This window comes from Amblyomma americanum, chromosome 8, assembly GCF_052857255.1.
Source record: "Amblyomma americanum isolate KBUSLIRL-KWMA chromosome 8, ASM5285725v1, whole genome shotgun sequence".
Lineage (NCBI taxonomy): Eukaryota > Metazoa > Arthropoda > Arachnida > Ixodida > Ixodidae > Amblyomma > Amblyomma americanum.
Genome location: NC_135504.1, coordinates 82,572,004 through 82,594,020, shown reverse-complemented (window position 1 = coordinate 82,594,020; position 22,017 = coordinate 82,572,004). Strand labels below are relative to the sequence as shown.

Here is a 22,017-nt window from a genome sequence, read left to right as displayed (position 1 = left end):
CATACTGTGCAAGTCTTTAAAATACCTTTACGTAAGCAAAATCTTTGAACGGAAACAAACTGCCGCGTGAAGTGCGGAAGGCAGCCTTGTGTGACGTCAGCCGCGGTGCCATTCTTGGGAAGCGAGGAACATGTGCGAGCTTTCGGCGATGTGCCGGAATCCAGCCGGCGACAGAACAGCACGTATAGAAAAACCGACCTTTAGTTCACGGTTCCGTCACGATGTACTCGGACAATGACGGCTGCTTAGCCAACTTTAGTATAAATCGATCGCCGTCTACCGATGACCCATCGCCAAGAGAAAAGAGGTCTCATCAGGATAATCAGGCGTTCTGAGAGGGAGCACTCAGATGTGAAGCCAATTTAGAGTCACTGGATGCTGCTTAGAGTGACTACTTCTGCTTAGCATTTGCGTTCATGTATAGTGATGCCTGTGCTGTTGAGCAGATGCTGGACGTCGTGACCGCTTGAAGCGTATGACACGATAGTGCGAAGAGTTAATGCCTTAGGTCCAGAACTGTTCATTGTCTGCTTTGCATTCATAGATCGCTGAGTGTTCTCAAACTTGTGTAGCGGTGAGAAGATGCCCCACTGCCCCGGCACATAGCTGTTGCAAGCACAGCCTCCGGTGGGGCTTGTGAGACGCAGGTTGCTCTTCCCAAGCAATGTCTCTTCACCTGTCTTTCGTTTATCTGGCACCTGCCAAGGTAGGCAGTTGGCTCACAATGAAGTGGGCAAGTTGTCATGACGTCACATAATCACGTGACATATTTGACAGGCGCCACATTTCATTTGAGTGCTTGTGCTGCGATGTTTCAAACGGTCGCCGATGCCGAAGCTGGACAATTTTTTTATGACATGGGGGTAGTAACAGTCAGACTAAAATTAATTATACGGATCGCTTGCATGCGGCCTTTCAGGCAGCGGTTATAACTTGCGCTAGATTTGCAGTACGGAATCAGTGCTTGAATGTCAAATTGAGTTTTAATTGAAAAGAAAGGCGGAGACCAGTATGCACACATAAATTAATCGCCCTACACATGAATTATTCTTTCCGTTGAGTGTTTACATAATAAAAACAATAAAAACAAATCGAAGTCTATAAACGGTGTAATCACGCCCAAAAATCCCGGACAAAATCATTTTTGAACGAGAAAGCGTTCAGGAACGCAATTTTTTTCACATATTGTAAGACCTCACTATAACAATCAATATACCCGCAAATCTTCCGTCGGCAATGTTTCGTTCTTTTTTTGCTATTGTCGTTCTTGCCATGTCAAAGGCGCTTCCAATTGGTTGTCTACGGCAGTATTAACTGTTCGATGAAAGAGATGGCAAACATTTAAGAGAGATTTTGGCTCACGTTCGAAGAATAGATCATTAGCTTCAATACATTGATAACAGTGCCTTACACTTTTGTAATACTCAAAATTTTTTCCAAAAATATTGTGCACAATAGACTGTCTATAGTCTGAAGGATAAACGTTCTACAAACAACGGAACCATAATGCTTTCGAAAGAGGCATCTGCTTCCAATGGCATAGGTGTTAAAATTGTCATATACAGCATCGAGTCCACACTGACGACTTTTAAATCAGCATGTAATGCTCATCAATACTGCTGAAGGAAACAAGATAAAAACAAGCAAAAACAAAAACATGAAAGCAACAAAATTGGCAGTGGCCTAACTTTTCTAACACTGGAATTAGAAGAAAAGCAAGCACGCTTGTTAAGCGTCTGAAGCTCGTCCATGGCAGCTCCACCCAAAGGTCGCTCAATGTCAAAGGTCAGAGGGCAACTCAAGGTCATGGGTCAAGGTCAGGGGTCAACGGTACGCCACCACAACTGTACCAAATACGGCCATACACGGCTATCCTTGGTTGGAATGAAGGTCTTTCAAGGCCGTTGTGCTGGCTGCCCAAAGACTGCTTTACCTAGCGTAGTGAAGCGTTTAAAAACAGCACTTAAAAACATAATAAATGACCCTACAACTACATACAAAATATACACATGAGAGCGTATTTATCAATTAGAAATTGCAGAACGCAGCCTTTGTGTGTGAGAGTTCCAGACGCTTACCATGGGCTCTTTTCCTTGGTCCGATATTCACTGCCAGAGCATGTAAACCGGTGATATTCTTCGCACCGGGCTGCTTCGGAAAACGCCTCCTTGCAGCGCTGTTTCTGTCGCAGATATCATCCAAGCGAGATCCGAGACAGAAACATGCGGCGACGTGACACATGATGCGCGATGCCTCTGCCGGTTGCCTCCATGACAACGAAGAAGCTGCGTCCTCTTGTGCGGCGTCTATAACAGAAGTACAATCAAAAATAGGTACAAAACTTTCGTGATGGGTAGTTACTGTCCACGCAAGTGCAAAGAATAAAAAAGCACACAGCCTTCACTACTGATTTCGCCTTAACCACCTTCGGTTTTGTGATCGGTGCAAGCGAGTTCATCGCGCCGTTGGATTTCAACGACGCGACATTTCTTTGACGACTCAGTGAGCGACGAAAGTCCACTACGCACGCATAGAAAAATACACCAGTCAGCGAAAGAGAGCTTCGAAATACGGTGAAGTGGCAATGTTCGGAGAGTACACTCACAAGACAGGAATAAGATATCGTTGAGTTACCTGTTTATGCTGTGCGTAGGTTAACATCAACTTTGAACTCAGTAGGGGTCCGATTATTTTTTTTTCTTCTCTTTTTTGCATCAACCCCATGTACAGGAAGTGTGGGACACCATGTAGTTAGAAAACAAGAATCCCTGATATAACGCTTAGATCTGTGCGGACAAACAGATGTGCTACACTCGTGCTTAATGACACCGGAAGTAAATGCCACCGGAGCTAAATTTTGAACCGGCGGGCGCTTTGCGTTTGTTGGAGCCAGTTGTTTACTTCAGGTTAGTTTCCGGGGGTTTAACATTACAAAGCGACACAGTCTGTGAGGGACGCCGTAGTGAAGGGGTCTGGAGATTTCTACCACGTAGGATTATTTAAAGTGCACTGACATAGCACAGTACACGGACCTCTAGCATTTCGTCTCCATCAAAATTCGACTGCCGCGGCCGGGATCGAACCCGCGTCTTTCGGGTCAGCAGCCGAGCACCATAACCACTGAGCAACCGCAGCGATTTAGACAGTTAATAGACACCTTTAGTATGCCGTGTACCGTGTTACTGTTACCGGTACCGGAGGAACGGGTGTCCGCATGCGAATCCGCATGCGCAAATCACCTTCACGGTGCCAGATGGCGCGTGGTATATGGATGCTAAGCTCGCGGCTGCAGTAACGGGACCAATCAGAGCGTGCTCTCCGGCGGTGGGCGGGCTCTTGCTTCTCCGGTAACAGTAACGGTAAGATGGTACGCTGGCGCACCGTCGGTATAACCATCAACAAACATGTCTGCAACAGTAAGAACTTCCAAAGAAACTAAAAAAAAAGGCCGCCGTGATAGCAATTGAGGAACAAATGAACTGTAGATGTTGGAAAAGGGCTGCTGATCGTGTGAATGAGGGGGAACACTGAGAGGTGAACCTCTACCTCTTCAGCGCTCCTGCTCAGGTACAAACGGGCCCCTCTGCGCAACTTAGAGGACACTGAATGTCGCGGAAGCACTCAAACGTCCGAAATACTGCGAGCCCTGCAGATGGTCCGCCTCATCCGTTGTCTACCACTGCTACAAGTGCCACGACCTTCTCTGAGAGGGCCGTAAGACACATTAGTTATATTTATTTGCTATATTGAGTAAACAACAACCGAGTCAAAAGATATATTTTGTCGCTATGTTTTCTCATAGGCTAGTGGCATGGCATAACGAATTTTGAATGGGCAGATAAAGACAAAGGACGACAGAACTTGGAAGACACGCCAAGGCAAGAAAAAGAACAATACACTTTTAATCCTGTGGATTCTTTGCAAACAAACTAATAAAAAAATGACGTTTTGAAAGGTCTCGGAGAGTTTCGAAGAACTGGATCTGAAGGTTATTGCAGCTGACAGGCAGGGCTGGTTTGCCGTCGTTCCGAAGGAACTCTTCGCTGAGAAGGAAGAACTTCTTGTCTACGGCTGTGGAAGAGGCCTAGACAGACAATACAGTTTCGGCGCTTCTGGAGAAAGTGGGCCTTCAAAACCAAAGCGGCAAGTTCTGACTGCGAAGACGGAGGAGTTGAATAAATTCTTTCTGTAGTCAAAACCGACAAATCGCCGGTCTTGTCCAATTCTGTCATGCTATGTCTTTACCTGCGCTTTCAAATTTCGGTGCATTGTCTTAAATCAAAACTTAGTAGGGTTTACTCTGGTGTGTGGAATTAAAAGACCCGTACCTGGTAGCTGGTGCCTCCCAAGTCCTCTCTCTGGTTTCTTCGCCCTCCTGTAATAAATACCAAGGTGTCTGCTGGAGAATCTACCAAGCGAAAACAACGCTCAGGCAGTATTTTGAACCCAACGTCACCACAGAACAAAAAATTGTTTTTGATTGTCTGCTACGCTTATTTATTAGTTACCTGCATCGCCCCGCAGGGCATTACAGCAGGGGGGTACAGACTTCATTTATAGGTATAAAGCAATTATTGCAGTGCATGGAAAAATGCTTCGTTAGTTGTAATACATACAATGCTCGATGGCAAACTTCCAATCCCGAACAGTTCTAACAAAAAAAGAATAACGCAAGACGTCACCCTTGCAAGAAAAATTCTCTGACCTTCAAGCAGTGGTCCAGTCGCTTTAATATATAATGAGGTGCCTGGATATATTGTTCGCGGTTTATGCCAGTTTTTGAATAATAAATCTCATGGAAAAATTTCAATCTGATGTACCTTCTACGGTCCTTCAACTCTTGCCAGTTAAGTTTTCGTTTGCTTTCCGTCATACTAACTTGCCGATTATAATTACCAAGAACAAATCTAACTGCCCTATTCTGAATTTTCTCTAATTTTCCTACACACTCAGATGTGTGTGGGTCCCAGCAAACACATCCATAATTTAAGTATGGAGCGTACATAACTGAAATACAGCTGTGTTTTTAAGTTACTTGGTAAATGGCTAAAATTCCGCCGTAGAAAACTCAAACGTGACGCTGCCTTATTCGCAATATAATTAATGTACTTATTCCACCGTAAGTCCGATGTAAAAAAGACGCCTAGATATTTAAATGACTTGCTTATGTTGAGAGTAAGATCATTAATTCTATACCTATACGGATGATTAGCACGTTTTCTTGTGAAGGTGACGTGAACAGTTTTGTTTATATTTAAGGACATGTCCCAACGTACACACCAGTCTGCCACAGTATCTAAATCAGTTTGCAGGATTTGTGAATCAGAAGTGGAATTTACTACTCTGTAAACAACACAATCATCGGCAAACATCCTGAATGAAGACTGTATGCCAACTGAAATATCATTAATATACAGCAAAAACAAAAGTGGTCCCAATACTGAGCCTTGGGGAACTCCCGACGTAACTGGTGCATACTGTGAAGAAATACCGTTCAGAACAACAGCCTGCCTTCGTAACGACAGATATTCTGCAATCCACGCAATTACTTTACAGCTTTCAGCTTTCAATTTGGAGAGAAGAAGACTGTGCGCGACAACATCAAATGCCTTGCGGAAATCCAAGAAAACACAGTCCACAATTTGTTGCTTACCGATTGCCGATGCCAAATCATGAACGAACTCCACCAGCTGCGTACTGCAGGAAAATCCATGCCTGAAACCATGTTGACTAGTGCATAAGAGATTGTGTTTGGTGAGATGGGCCATAACGCAACTATATATTACATGCTCCATAATTTTACAGGTTATGCTGGTTAAGGAAATGGGTCTGTAGTTCTGAACGGAGTTTCGCATACCACTCTTATGTATGGGCACGACACGCGCTACCTTCCAATCAGCAGGCAAGTCGGTTTCATTAAGAGACTTCTGGAACAGCCGGGTGAAATACAGACATAATGTATCCTCACAATTCCTTAAAATTGCGGCAGGAATGTCATCAGGGCCACAAGCCTTAGCCTGATTCAAATCCTTCAATAATTTACGCACACCGTCAAAACAAAAAGTAACTTCCGGCATGCAATCTATTTCAAGAGGTAATGCAAAACAGACAGAACGTGAACTAGGTGGCAAAAACACAGATGAAAAATAACGGCTAAACATTTAAACTTTAGCCTCATCATCATGGATGATTAACTAATCATTTTTCAGAGCAGGTACTGAGCTGTTATCCTTACCATTACGCTTCACATATCTCCAAAATTCTTTGGTATCTCTGACAAGTTTTTCTCCTAAATTCAAAAAATACAAGTCTTTAGCGATGTGAGACTTCTGTCTGAATTCATTTTTTATTGTTTTCAGCAAGGCCACACACTCTAGCGATTTAGACAACTTGTATCTTCGATACATTCGTCGCTGTCTGCGAACAAGGGCACGTAACTCGGTGTTAAACCAGGGTTTATCTCGAGCTCTCTTACTTGATATAACGCTTAATGGAATAAAAGCTTCACGTAATTCGAACAATTTCTGTTTGAATGTATTCCATAGCTGTTCGATATTTAAGTTATCCGCGAGTTCATCAAAAGTTGGAAAGAACGAATCGAAAGCAGCGCTAATCGCCTCGTAGTTGGCCCTGCTGTAGACATAAATCTTTCGCCTTGGTGGTTTTGCAACCTTCACGTAGTGAACTAATAAATCTGCTAGAATAATATTGTGGTCGCTCAAACCAGGCAACACTTGTACATTGCATACAACATCAGGCACGTTACACAGCAAGAGGTCGAGTACGTGACCAGTTCCGTCCGTTCGTGATGGCTCATGCACATACTGACAAAAGGTGTTGGAATCTAATATGTCAAAAAAGTTGAGTATAGATTCCCTCGAGCTACATCTCTTGGTTCGTCAGCTGACCAGTCAATGTCCGGAAGGTTAAAGCCCCCCCTAAAACAAGGCATTCAGTGTTAATGATTTCAAGAAAATGAGATAAGCCAACTAGTGGCTTTACAGAAGGACCAGGAGGCCTATAAAATGACCCAAGAACCATTGCTTTCCCGTTCGGCAGTCGTACTTTGCAAACAACCAATTCAGTTTCACTATCAGAGAATTCCATTTGAGCGCACGGGACACTTTTATGGACCAAAATAAACACTCCTCCGCCACGTGCACAACGGTCGCGACGAAAACACTCGTACGTGTCAGGAAATATTTCAGCGCTTGAGATGGTCGGATCGAGCCACGATTCTGTTCCCAAAACAAAGGTCGGTTGGACGGTACGAAGAAGAAAGTGAAAGTCATCAACTTTATTTTTTATACTGCGGCAATTGATTGACAAAATGCTGACCGGGCACATCGCAGAATGAACAGTGGTTTGTCATTGTTCCCGTACGGTGCCGGCTTTACTGTCCCATTGGAAACGCCTACTACCCAAATGAAGCGTATCATATTTCAGAACTGCTTTCACGCCTTTTTCGCCATTTTGTTTGGCATAATCCCATAATTTCTTTCTCTTATCACGGAGAGTACGGGAAAAGTCTTCAGATATAGCAACACTGGATCCCTTGAGCTTGAATGCATTTGCAAGCACAGCCTGGCGGTCTTTAAAGGAATTGAAGCGCACAATGATAGGCCGATTTTTTCCTTGGGAGAATTTACCCAGCCTATGAGCACGTTCAATAGACACGGAAGACAATTCCAGCTTCTCAGTGCACTGACTTATGATAAGCTCCTCAGACTTGGCTGCCGTCTCACTGTCATCAGAATCAGTTAAGCCATAAAAAATCAAATTATTACGCTTTCCACGATTTTACAAATCGTCTATTTTTGCAATCATGCTTGTCAGAACTTCATGATCTTTTCGTTGTTGATCTTCAACGTTGGCTAGAGCTGTTTCAATTGCGTCAATTTTTCCTAACTTAGTTTCCAATACAACAAGCCGGGCTTTTACGTCAGTTACGTCCGTGGTAAGCTGCGATAACTTGGAAAGAATTGTGGTTTGACCATTCAACAGCTCTTGAAATTGTTCAGCTGTTGCTGGGCCAGGGTTACTCTCAATATCCCCGCCACAAAGCAACAAGATTAGCAGATAAAACGCTGGGCTACGAAAAACAAAAATGCCTCTTAACATACAGACGATTTGACAACACAAAACCGCGTGGCTTACAGGAAAAAGTAAGATAAAGCATTTTGGGTGGAACCGGCAAGATGTAGCGCGACGGTTTCAAAGGGTGAAAAAGACCAACCTGCGTGAGCAGTAGAAAGCTTGCAAGGGTCACCACCATCTCGCCGGTTCCACGCCCCATCGTTACAGTGCTGCTCTGATGCTTTTGTAGCCGACACTTGGCAGCGTCGACGCCCACTTGGCAATGTTGCCAGCTCGGAATCACAAACCGTTCAAATTCGTCACTGGCTGGGCACTGTTGCAATTCGAAGTTCTCAAACAATGCAGTCGTACACGAAGAACCACTGTCGACCAATTCCGGGCATACGTCGTCGAACGGAAATCTGTCAGGAAGGACCGCAGCTAAAATGTTCCCCGAAAACACCTGCGTGAGCAGTAGAAAGCTTGTAAGGGTCACCGCCATCTCGCCGGTTCCACGCCCCATCGTTACAGTGCTGCTCCGATGCTTTTGTAGCCGACACTTGGCAGCGTCGACGCCCACTTGGCAATGTTGCCAGCTCGGAATCACAAACCGTTCAAATTCGTCACTGGCTGGGCACTGTTGCAATTCAAAGTTTTCAAACAATGCAGTCGTACACGAAGAACCACTGTCGACCAATTCCGGGCATACGTCGTCGAACGGAAATCTGTCAGGAAGGACCGCAGCTAAAATGTTCCCCGAAAACACCTGCGTGAGCAGTAGAAAGCTTGTAAGGGTCACCGCCATCTCGCCGGTTCCACGCCCCATCGTTACAGTGCTGCTCCGATGCTTTTGTAGCCGACACTTGGCAGCGTCGACGCCCACTTGGCAATGTTGCCAGCTCGGAATCACAAACCGTTCAAATTCGTCACTGGCTGGGCACTGTTGCAATTCAAAGTTTTCAAACAATGCAGTCGTACACGAAGAACCACTGTCGACCAATTCCGGGCATACGTCGTCGAACGGAAATCTGTCAGGAAGGACCGCCGCCAAAATGTTCGCCGAAAACACCTGCGTGAGCAGTAGAAAGCTTGTAAGAGTCACCGCCATCTCGCCGGTTCCACGCCCCATCGTTACAGTGCTGCTCCGATGCTTTTGTAGCCTACACTTGGCAGCGTCGACGCCCACTTGGCAATGTTGCCAGCTCGGAATCACAAACCGTTCAAATTCGTCGCTGGCTGGGCACTGTTGCAATTCGAAGTTCTCAAACAATGCAGTCGTACACGAAGAACCACTGTCGACCAATTCCGGGCATACGTCGTCGAACGGAAATCTGTCAGGAAGGACCGCCGCCAAAATGTTCGCCGAAAACACCTGCGTGAGCAGTAGAAAGCTTGTAAGAGTCACCGCCATCTCGCCGGTTCCACGCCCTATCGTTACAGTGCTGCTCCGATGCTTTTGTAGCCGACACTTGGCAGCGTCGACGCCCACTTGGCAATGTTGCCAGCTCGGAATCACAAACCGTTCAAATTCGTCGCTGGCTGGGCACTGTTGCAATTCGAAGTTCTCAAACAATGCAGTCGTACACGAAGAACCACTGTCGACCAATTCCGGGCATACGTCGTCGAACGGAAATCTGTCAGGAAGGACCGCCGTGGGAATAAATGCTATAAACCAAAAATGGACGTTGGCACTCAATCAAGTGCAGGGAAGATACATGAGTTCTTTCTCCCAATCTTACCCACCGCCATTCCCGGAAATTCAACGAAATAAATTTGGTAGAAAACATTGTGTTATTCCTACCGCGCATACCGGCAAATCTAAAATTCACGGCCGAACGAAAGTCCTATATAGTGACCATCGCGACCTTTTTGCGGCGGAAATGCCCTAAAATTTAGTTAACTGGCGTTCGCGTTTGTAGTGTGCATACTAAAAGTAGTTACCTGTACCATCTCAGTTTCAGGTAGGTCATGATAAATATTTTTTTAACCACATACTTAAAAATTCGTGCTGCCAGAAAAAAGATTCTCCTGAGTGCACTTCGGCAAAAAAAATTAGGTGCCCAAGCTATATACCATGTACTTTTAGGCCTGCATAGTACACAAGATTCCATTCTCTGCAGATCGATAGAGCAGCTTCACTAGGAGAAAGAACCGCTCTCCGCTAAGAGGCGCACAAGAATCAACAGATGAAAAGCTAAATGCACTACACAAGTCTGGCATGCCAGTAGTTTTGTTTCTCCAACTATACTCAAGAAAAAGGTTAGTTCTATGATCTTAAATGTCACGATTTGAAGACAGCAAAATTTACGAAGGCTTGCTCGATGATTGCCTGGAGCTGGGGTTTTAATAAATTCTAGTATTGCGGCACTTAGCGAAATAATCTGACAACATTAACATGCCACTAGAGCCAGGACAGGTAACCTACAGCAATTATAGCTGTGGAGAGCTATGTCGTGGTTGCCAGACTCATAAGGAAAGACAACTGCGCAAAAACTTTTCAGTAACGTGCTCGTATTCGACAGCCGCGGGCGGGATCGAGCCCGCCTCTTCCGGGTCAGCACGCGAGCGCCATAACCACTGAGCCATCGCGGTCATGTGACCTTGTGACGCCATCACAATCTGTCCGCTGTGACAGGTAGAACCGAGCAAACGGATTGAGAGGTCACGTGACCTTCTAGCACCGTAAAAGTGCCCACGTTGGATGGTGGCAACCTGCTATAAAATCTGATGAGCCCCACAATTTGGAAGCTGACCCCCCCCCCCCTACTCCACCAGCAAAAATTCCAAACGGCCCCCAATACTACGCCCACTCTACAAAATGAACTAAGCTTATGATGAATCAGGTTTTGTTGGCGGAGTATGGTTGATTAATGGGTCGGATTACTTTAATTCTGCAGGATAATCAAATGTAAGGTACTTATACATTCTAGAAGGGGCTGCCTCAGGAATATCGTATAAGGGCAATGGAAGCTTTTCCGACCGTAGCTTTGCCGCGAAAATCGCAACAGCATTAGGCTAGACGCAATGTAAGAGAACCGAAATGCTCTTGCATTTTCTTCTCCAAGAATGAGGTACAGAAGGGTCCTAAGGGTCCTAAAGAAGACCCAAAGATTGATTTATTTTTTACTTGCTACTCTATACAATTGTTTGTTGAGGCACAGCAGAACACTTTAGACACCTTCTGTTTCTTATTCTCCTTTTGTTAATTACGGCAGGAAGTCAACATCCTGCTGTAAACACCGTCGTTTTTATTTTGGTCCTCCACCACTGAACATCGATGCTATGGAGTTCGTGCTACGAACGTTTCCGGCCAGTTGTCAGGTGAATAAAACAATTCCAGTGTCAAACCACTGCAGCTTAAATCGCAGCCGCTGTGCACTGATTCCAATTAACGATCACTCACCCAGAGACTGTAGTGGGAGGAACGCTGGGTGGACAGGTTCCCTGGACGGGCATCCACACGCGACGCAGGTATCTCACACGAAGAAGCGGGCTTCGGATTCGTCTCACCTGCACAGGGTAAAGCCTACCTGAGGATTTCTCACTCAATAGGAAATCAGCAGCGACGCTAAGACTGGTATGTTACATGCTTTTTTTTAGGGATCAAACAGCCCTTGGTTCTCAGCTGCTTAAAAAGAAACTCTGGAGATTTTTTGTTTTCACTCAGTGGTTGATTTATGTTGTTGAGGGCTTTCTCGACAGAGTACGAGAAAGCCCTCATGTTTAGTTTATACTTTTACTCATACATTTGGTCTTTTTTTTACCCACACTTGGGGTGTACTTCTTAATAACTCCTTTACATCAGCGAAATCTTTAAACGGGAACAGGAACTGCCGCGTGAAGTGCGGAAGACTACTTTGTGTGACGTCAGCCGCGGCGCCATTCTTGGGAAGAGAGGAACATGTGCGACCTTCCCGCACTGTGCAAAAAGTCAGTCGGCGACAGAAAACCACGTACACAAAGAACGACCTTTAGTTCACGGTTACTGCTCGATGAACTTTGACAACGACGGCTTCTTGACCGACGTTAGTACAAATGGATCGCCGTCTACCGCTGATCCATCGCCTAGAGAAAAGAGGTCTCATCAGGATTATCAGGCATTCTGAGCGGAAGCACTCAGAGGTGAACCTGTTCCGACTTAAGAGTCACTGGATGCTGCTTAGAGTGACTACTCCTGCTCAGGATTTCAATTCATGTAGAGTGACACCTGTGCTGCTGAACGGACGCTGGACGTCGTGACCACTTTAAGAGTATGACACGATAGCGCAAAGAGTTAATGTCCATAGATCCAGAACTGTTCATTGTCTGCTTTGCATTCATAGATCGCTGAGCGTTCTCAAACTAGTGTAGCGGTTAAGATATGCCACACTGCCCAAGCAGCTAGCTGTGCCAAGCAAAGCAACCGGTGGATCTTTTGCGGCCCAAGTTTTGCTTCCCCAGCAATGTCTCTGCAGCTATCATTCGTTTAATGGCGCATGCCACGGCAGGCAGTTGGCTCACAATGGAGTGGGCAAGTTGTGATGGCGTCACATGGTCACGTGACATATTGACAGGCACATCATTCAATTTGCGTGCTTGTGCTCCGATGTTTCAAACGGTCTTGGATGCCCAAGCCGGAAAATGTTTTCTGACATAGTGGTAGTAACAGTCAGATTAAAAGTAATTCTACGGATCGCTTGCATGCGACCTTTCAGGCAGCGGTTATCACTTGCGCTAGATTCGCAGCACGGACTCAGTGCTTGAATGTCAAATTGAGTTTTAATTGAAACGAAAGGCGGAGACCAGTTTGCACAAATAAATTACTCGCCCTAAACATAATTGACTACTTCCGGTGACAGTTTACATAATAAAAACAACAAAAACAAATCGAAGTCTATAAACGGTGTAATCACACCCAACAATCCTGGACAAAATCATTTTTGAACGGGAAAGAGTTTAGGAACGCAATTTTTTCATAAATTGTAAGACCTCACTATAACAATCAATATACCCGCAAATCTTCCGTCTGCAATCTTGCGTTTTTTTTTTGCTATTGTCGTTCTTGACATGTCAAAGGCGTTTTCAATTGGCTGTCTACGGTAGTCTTAACTGTTCGATGAGAGACATGGAAAATCTTTAAGAGAAACATTTTGGCCGATGTCTGAAGAATATACCATTAGCTTCAATATGTTGATAACAGCGCCTTACACTTTTGTAATACTCAAAATTTTTCCAAATATATTGTGCACAATACACTGGCTATAATGTGAAGGATAAACGTTCTACAAACAACGGAACCATAATGCTTTCGAAAGAGGCATCTGCTTCCAATGGCATAGGTGACAAAATTGTCATATACAGCATCGAGTCTACACTAGCGACTCCGAAATCAGCATGTAATGCTGACCAATACTGCTGAAGGAAGCAAAGATAAAAAAGCAAGCAAAAACAAAAAATGAGAACAACAAAATTGGGAGAGGCTTAACTTGTCTAACACTGAAATTAGGAGAAAATCAAGCACGCTTGCTAAGCGTCTGAGGCTCGTCCATGGCAGCTCCAGCCAAAGGTCGCCCAATGTCAAAGGTCAGAGGGCAACTCAAGGTCATGGGTCAAGGGTACGCCACCATAACTGTCCCACATATGGCCATACACCTCTATCCTTGGTTGGAATGAAGGCCGTTCAAGGCCGTTGTGCTAGCTGCCCGAAGACTGCTTTACCTAGCATAGTGAAGCGTTACACGAGAGAGTGTATTTATCAATTAGAAATTGCAGAACGCGGTCTATGTGTGTGATAGTTCCAGACGCTTACCATGCGGTCTTTTCCTCGGTCCGATATCCACTGCCAGAGCATGTAAACCCAGAGAAATTCTTCGCTCCGGGCTGCTTCGGAAAACGCCTCCTTGCAGCGCTGTTTCTGTCGCCGATGTCATCCATGCGAGACAGAAACATGCGGCGACGTGACACATGATGGACGATGCCTCTGCCGGTTGTCTCCATGACAACAAAGAAGCTGCGTCTTCTTGTGTGGTGTCTATAACAGAAGTACAGTCAAAAATAGGTACAAAAGTTTCGTGATGGGTAGTTGCTGTCGAAGCAAGTGCAAAGATTAAAAAAAAGCTCCCAGCCTTCACTACTGATTTCGCCTTAACCACCTTCGGCTTTGTGATCGGTGCAAGGGAGTTCATCGCGCCGTTGGATTTCAACGAGGACGCCACATTTCTTTGACGACTCAGTGAGCGACGAAAGTCCGCTACGCATGCATAGAAAAATACACCAGTCAGCGAAAGAGAGCTTCGAAATACGGTGAAGTGGTAATGGGCGGAGATTGCACTCACAAGCCAGGAACAAGATATCGTTGAGTTACCTGTTTATGCTGTGCGTAGGTTAAAACCAACTTTGAACTCAGTAGGGGTACGATTGTTTATTTTCTTCTCTTTCTTGCATCAACCCCGTGTTTACAGGAAGTGTGGAACATCATGTAGTTAGAAAACCAGAATCCCTGATAAACGCTTAGATCTGTGCCGAGAAACAGATGTGCTACACTTGTGCTAAATGACATCGGAGGTAAACCCCACCGGAGCAATATTTTGAACCGGAAGGCGCTTTGCGTTTGTTGGAACCGGTTGTTTACTTTAGGTTAGTTTCCGGGGGTTTAACATTCCAAAGCGACACAGGCTGTGAGGGACGCCGTAGTGAAGGTGTCCGGAAATTCGATCACGTGGGGTTATTTAACGTGCACTCACATAAAGTAAACGGACCTCTAGCATTTCGTCTCCATCGAAATTCGACCGCCGCGGCCGGGATCGAGCCCGCGTCTTTCGGGTCAGCAGCCGAGCACCATAACCACTGAGCGACCGCAGCGATTGCGACAGTTAATAGACACCTTTAGTATGCCGTGTACCGTGTTACTGTTACCGGTACCGGATGACCGGGTGTCCGCGTGCGAATCCGCATGCGCAAATCACCTTGACGGTGCCAGAAGGCACCTGGTACACGGATGCTAAGCGCACGCCTGCAGTAACGGGACCAATCAGAGCATGCTCTCCCGCGGTGGGTGGCCTCGTGCTTCTCCAGTAACGGTAAGACGGTACGCTGGCGCACCGTCGGTATAACCGCCAAGAAACATCTGGCACTGTAAGGACTGCCAAAGTAAATCAAATAAAGGCCACCGTGATAGCAACTGGGGAACAAATGCGCAATTGTTGATATTGGAAAAAGGCTTGCTGATGTTGTGAACGAGGGGGAACACTGAGAGGTGAACCTCTACCAGTTTAGCGCTCGTGCTCATGTAAAAACGGGCCCCTCTGCGCGCAACTTAGAGGATGCTGAACGTTGCTGAAGCACTCAAACGTCCTATATACTGCTAGCACTGCAGATGGTCTGCCTCATCCGTTGTCTACCGTTGCTACAAGTGCCACGACCTTCTCTGAGAGGGCCGTAAGACGCATTAGTTATAATTACTTGCTATCTTGAGTAAACAACAATCCAGACAAAAGGTATATTTTGTCGCTAAGCTTTCTCTTAGGCTACTGGCATAGCATACCGAATTTTCAATGGATAGATAAAGACAAAGGATGACAGAACTTGAGGACACGCCAAGGCAACAAAAAGAACGGCACATTTTGAATCCTGTGGATTCTCTGCAAAGAAACTAATAAAACAGTGAGTGCCTAGCCCATGTTTTGAAATGTCTCAGAGAGTTTCGAAGAACTGGATCTAAAGGTTATTCCAGCTGACAGGCAGGGCAGATTCGCCGTCGTTCCGAAGGAACTCTTGGCTGAGGTGGAAGAACTACATATCTACGGCTATGGAAGAGGCCTAGGCAGACAAGAGAGCTTTGGCGCATCTCGACAAAGTGGCCTTTCAAAACCAAAGTGGCAAGTTCTGACTGCGAAGGCAGAGGAGTTGAACAAAATTCTTTCTGTGGCCAAAAACGACCAATCGCCGGTCTTGTCCAATTCTTCCATGCTATGTCTTTACCTGCGCTTTCAAAATTCGGTACATTGTATAAATAAAAAACTGAGTGGGGTTTACTCTGGTGTGTGGAAATAAAAGACCCGTACCTGGTAGCTGGCGCCTCCCAAGTCCTCTCTCTGGTTTTTTCGACCTCCTGAAATAAATATCAAGGTGTCCGCTGGAGAATCTACCAAGCGACAACAACGCTCAGGCAGTATTATGAACCCAACGTCACCGCAGATAAAATTTGACGTTTTTTGATTGTCTGCTACGCTTAGCCGTGGGAATAAAAGTTATAAACCAAAAGTGGACGATGGCACTCAATGCAGTCCAGGAAAAATACAAGAATTTTCTCTCCCATTCTTACCCTCCGCCATTCCTGGATATGAAATCAAATAAATTTCGCACAGAACCGTTGTATTATATCTACCACGCATACCGGCAAATCAAAAATTCATGGCGGAACGAAAGTTCTATATAGTGACGATCGCAACCATATCAAAGCGGAAATGCGCTAAAATTTTGTTAACTGGCATTTGCATTGGAAGTGTGCATACTAAAAGTAGTTACCTGTACCATCTCAATTTCAGGCAGGCCATGATAACTGATTTTTTTAACCACATTCTTAAAAATTCGCGCTGCCAGAAAAAAATTCGCCTGAGTGCACGTTCAGGCAAAAAAATAAATTAAGTGCCCAGGCTATATACGATGTACTGTTAGGTCTGCATAGTATTCAAAATTCCATTCTTTGTAGATCGATACAGCAGCTTCACTAGGAGAAAGAGCCGCACTACGCTAACAGGCACACATGTATCTCAACAGATGAAAAGCTAAATGCACTGCACAAGTCCGGCATGCCAGTAGTTTTGTTTCTCCAACTATACTAAAGAAAAAGGTTAGTTCTATGATCTTAAATGTCACAATTTTAAGGCAGCAAAATTTAAGAAGGCTTGCTCGATGATTGCGTGGAGCTGAGGTTTCAATAAATTGTAGTATTGTGGTACTTAGCGAAATAATTTCAGAACATTAAGATGCCGCTAGAAACAGGACTGCTAACCTACAGCAATTATAGCTGTGGAGAGCTGTGTCAAGGTTGCCAGGCTCATTTGCAAAGATAACTACAAAAAAATATTTCAGTAACGTGTTCGTATTTGACAGCCGCAGCTGGGATCGAACCCGCGCCTTGTAGGTCAGTAGGCGAGCGCCAAAACCACTGAGCCATCGCGGTCATGTGACCTTGTGACGCCATCACAACCTGCCCGCCGTGACAGGTACAACCGACCAAACCGATTGAGGGGTCACGTGACCTTCTGACACCGTAAAAGTGCCCACGGGGGCTGGTGGCAATCCGGTAGAAAATCTGAGCCCCACAATTTAGAAGCTGACCCCCTCCTTTGCCTTGAAAATTCCAAACGGCCTCCCAATTTACGCCCACTCTAGAAAATGAATTAAGGTTGATTAATCAGCGTTCACTGCCGGAGTACGGTTGATTAGTGGGTCGGATTGCATTAATTCTTCAGGATAACCAAATGGAAGGTACTGAAACATTCTAGAAGGGGCGGCCGTATAAGGGCAATGGAAGCTTTTCCGACCGCAGTTTTGGCGCGAAAATTGCAACAACATTAGACTGTAGACACCGTATCAAGCAACCTAAGCGCTTTTGCATTTTCTTCTGTAAGAATGAGGTAGACAAGGCTCCTAAATTTTTTGCACTTCTATATGAAGACCCAAAGTTTTATTCCTTTTTCACCTGCCACTCTACAAAATTTGTTGTTGGGGCACAGTACTACAATACACACCTTACGTTTCTTATTCTCATTTGTTAAATACCGCAGGAAGTGAACATGCTACTGTAAAACACCGTCGTTTTTATTTTGGTCCTCCACCACTGAACATCCAGGCTATGGAGGTGGTGCTATGAACGTTTTCGGCAGGTTGTGAGGTGAATAAAATACTTCCAGTGTCAAAGCACAACAGCTCAAATCGCAGCCGTATTGCACTCATTCTAATCAAAGATCACTCACCCAGCGACTGTAGTGGAAGGGCATCCACACGCGATGCAGGTATCTCACACGAAGAAGCAGGGTTCGGCTTCATCTCACCTGCACAGGGTAAATCCTACCTGAGAATTTATCACTCAGAAAATCAGCAGCGACGGTGAGACTTTATTGTTACGTTTTTTTAAGGATCAAACAGCCCTTGGTTCTCTGGTGCTTAAAAAGAAACTCCGGAGATTTTTTGTTTGCACGCAATGGCTGATTAATGTTGCTGAGGTCTTTCTCAGTACAGTAAAGGAAAGCCTTCATGCTTAGTTTCGACCTTTACTTATACATTTGGACTTTTTTTACCCAAACTTAGGGCGTACTTCTTTAAAATTCGATCACATCAGCGAAATCTTTAAACGGGAACAGAAACTGCCGCGTGAAGTGCGGAAGGCTGCTTAGTGTGACGTCAGCCGCGACGCCATTCTTGGCAAGCGAGGAACTTGTGCGACCTTCCTGCGCTGTGCTAAAAGCCAGTCGGTGACAGAACAGCACGTACGAATACTGACCTTTAGTTCACGGTTCTTGCTCGATATACTCGGACAATGACGGCTGCTTAACCAACTTCAGTATAAATGGATCGCCGTCTACCGGTGATCGATGCATCGCCAATAGAAAGGAGGCCTGATCAGGATAATCAGGCCTTCGGAGCGGGAGCATTCAGAGGTGTACTTGTTCCTACTTAGAGTCACTGGATGCTGCTTAGAGTGACTACTACTGCTTAGTATGTGTGTTCATGGTAGAGTGACACCTGTGTTGTTGAGCAGACGCTGGAAGCCGTGAAAGAAAAATGAAGGGAACACACACGTTCTGCTTGAAGGTTATGACACGTTAGGCTAATGAGTTAAAGCCCATATATCCAGAATTGCTCATTCTCTGCTTTACATGTATAGATCGCTGGGTGTTCTCAAACTGGTGTAGCGGTTAAAAGATGCCCCACTGCCCCGGCACGTAGCTGTTCCAAGCACAGCCTCCGGTGGAGCTTCTGAGACCCAGGTTGCTCTTCTCCAGCAATGCCTCAAGACCAATCAATCGTTTAACTGGCACCTGGGGCGGTAGGCAGTATGCTCGCTATCCGGTGGGCAAGTTGTCATGATGCTAAAATATCACGTGATCTATTTGTCATGCTACACATTCTATTTGCGCACTTGGGCTACGAAGCTTCAAACTGTCGCCGATGCCAACGCCGGACAATTTTTTAAGACATGGGAATAGTAACAGTCTAAAAAACAAGGTTATTCTACAGACCGCTTGTATGTGGCCTTTTTGGTAGCTTCTCAGCATGGACTCAGTACTTGGAAATAAAATTGAGTTTTAATTCAAACAAAAGGCAAAGACCTGCTTGAACAAATAAATTACTCGCCCAAAACAATGTACCAGAGACTGTTTGCCTAAAAAAACGAAAAAAATCAGTCAATAAACGCTGTAATCACACCCAAAAATCCTGTATGAAATTATGTTTGAACGGGAAAAGGTTTATGAACGGAACGTTTTCACATATTGTAAGATTTCACTACAACAATCAATATACCCACATATCTTCCATCTGCAGGCTTGTATGTTTGTTTTTTTGCTATTGACATTCTCGCCTTCGCCAAAGGGGTTACCCATTGGTTGTCTATGGCATTCTTCACTGCCATAGAATGAACCATTAGCTAAATTCTCATTTCTCCAAGCACATTAAGCAGGAAAAACTGTCTATAATCTCAAATATAAGCTTTCTGCAAAAAAACAACTAATCTTTTCGAAAGATGCATTCTTCCTACCGCATTGGTGATAAATCTGTCATACACAGCACACCATCTCTATTCGACGTGGGCCACAAGGTGTCAAAGTAAAAACGCGAGTGAGGAAACTTCGGAGCTTTCGAAGGAATGCGATTTCGGGCCTAACGAGCAAGTTCGCACAAAGACCTATATGCACTCGTGCTGCATGCAGTGTAAAGTTGCCCAGATCCATAAAGCCGGTCGTGGTCCAGATGAACGCTTTCGCAGTATTAATAACAAGTCCCACGGCTACTGCGCACCGAGACCGCAACGACAAGCTGCATTTGCCCCTTCGTTTGTTGCGTTCTTCGCGCGTCGTACGGCGTTTGCCAGCGCACACCGCCACCAAAGATCTCGCCACTGTACGTGTACGCGCGCGTTGTCATGGCACGCCATCCTCGCCCACTGACTCTCGGCGTGGCTCCAGAGACTGCGAGGACCCGACGGCCGTCAAAGGTGGACACTTCACAGTTGCATTTATGAGGCGCACAAATTTGACCATTTCCGAGAATGCTTCCCATAGTGCAGTATGTTCGTGCACACGGCATACAAAGTCCAAAGAGAAATGAGCGGGCCCATGAACTCAACCCGTCACATGGCTCCATTAAAGGCGTGCACATACCTCTGTGGTTGGTCTCGAAGCTCTTGTTCTATTCTTGCTTCCTGTTGGTTTTGGTCTTGGCCCTCAATTCGTTCCGCCAACAAAATGAAGGCGCGCGAGGAGCAAACTGCAGGACTGCACAACCTTTCCCTTCGCCGGAGTAACTCCTTCTGCGGAGCTCTCCTCCGGATGTCGCTGCCACAGTTACTGTTTCCTGCACTCCAACCTGCACGTTTGCAAACAAACGAGGTGGCGCTGTAGTCACTAGTGGGCTCACGGTAGGCAAAAGGCCAGGCAGTGGCATTGCGGAGAGGCGTTGATCGCGGGTTTCAAGGCTTGTAGTAGTAATAATAATAATAATAGTTGGTTTTTTGGGGAAAGGAAATGGCGCAGTATCTGTCTCATATATCATTGGACACCTGAACCGCGCCATAAGGGAAGGGGAAAGGAGGGAGTGAAAGAAGAAAGAGGTGCCGTAGTGGAGGGCTCCGGGATAATTTCGACCACCTGGGGATCTTTAACGTGCACTGACATCGCACAAGGCTTGTAGGCGCGTTTGCAGTTTCTGCGAATCACAGCAATGGTTCATGCTTTCAACTCAGTAATTTCTCGAAGTACAGGAGCTCGCGTTGGCCACGTGCGGCGTATTCAGAGAAAGAGTTTATTATTATTATTATTGTTATTGCGTTATTTTCATTGCTCAAAAGCAGGAGGAACGTTACATACAGCGATGTGTTACCCACCAATTAGCGCATTCTTGGCCCGTATAAAAAGAAGTGTCATGTCAGTGCTTCAAGTAGCTTCTGCGGTATCAAAACGAAACCCGTGTGCTGTGCGATGCCAGTGCATGTTAAAGACCCCAGGTAGAGGAAATTATTCAGAAGGTTTCCACTACGGCACCTTTTTCTTCCTTTCTTCTTTCACTCCCTCCTTTATCCCTTCCCATAACCGCGCGTGTCCACCGAGATATGTGAGACAGTTACTGCGCGATTTCCTTTCCTCAAGAAGAATTTTCAATTTTCAAAGCCGTCAATTTTCAAAGCCGCCGACATGCATGGTTTGGGGGCAAAAAGATCCTCATTGCGAATGCACCGCCACATATTTTGGATTTCATAAAAAGTAGTAATTTTATTCTGGGAAACATGCCAAATCCTTTGACACCCCTCCGAACATTCTGTGTCAAACGGGTGGCCCCAAAATTTTTTGCAAATGGTGGTGCTGGTGGGTTCCACTTCGATGGCCGCTATACTTAGCCAGACAGTAGTGATGGAAATTAGAACTAGACGATATAGGGAGCCATCTAGACAACTTTAGCGAGAAGTCGACGATTTTAGCTAGCCATTAGGTATCAGTTCAGGCGCTTCATTGCGGGAGAACTAAAGGGGAATCAAGGCTTTCGTTTTCAACACCTGCTTTTTCCCGCACAAAGGGGACTGCCGTCGACTTCTGTCGCGTTCACATAAAAGTGGCTTACGTAATATGATGCGGTCGCGTGGTAACTTTGGTCAATTTGACCACTGCAGACAGACGCGTCCCTGAGCAACGTTAGTAAGACCTACCGCTCTTTAAAAAAATGCGGATTCCGCAGAAGCAATGC

At 45.5% G+C, this 22,017-nt stretch overlaps 1 protein-coding gene across 1 annotated transcript; it reads right to left on the bottom strand.

Annotated features, from left to right (window-relative positions):
• Window positions 1-2,049: 2,049 nt before the first annotated feature.
• LOC144100479 (uncharacterized) lies at window positions 2,050-20,541 on the bottom strand. Its single transcript, XM_077633424.1, has 4 exons — window positions 20,442-20,541; window positions 18,036-18,113; window positions 16,119-16,165; window positions 2,050-2,306 (listed from the first exon to the last, which is right to left on the bottom strand). Exons 2-4 carry the CDS (start codon window positions 18,106-18,108, stop codon window positions 2,106-2,108), a joined length of 321 nt encoding a protein of 106 aa, XP_077489550.1. The 5' UTR covers window positions 18,109-18,113; window positions 20,442-20,541; the 3' UTR covers window positions 2,050-2,105.
• Between the last annotated feature and the right edge of the window lie 1,476 nt (window positions 20,542-22,017).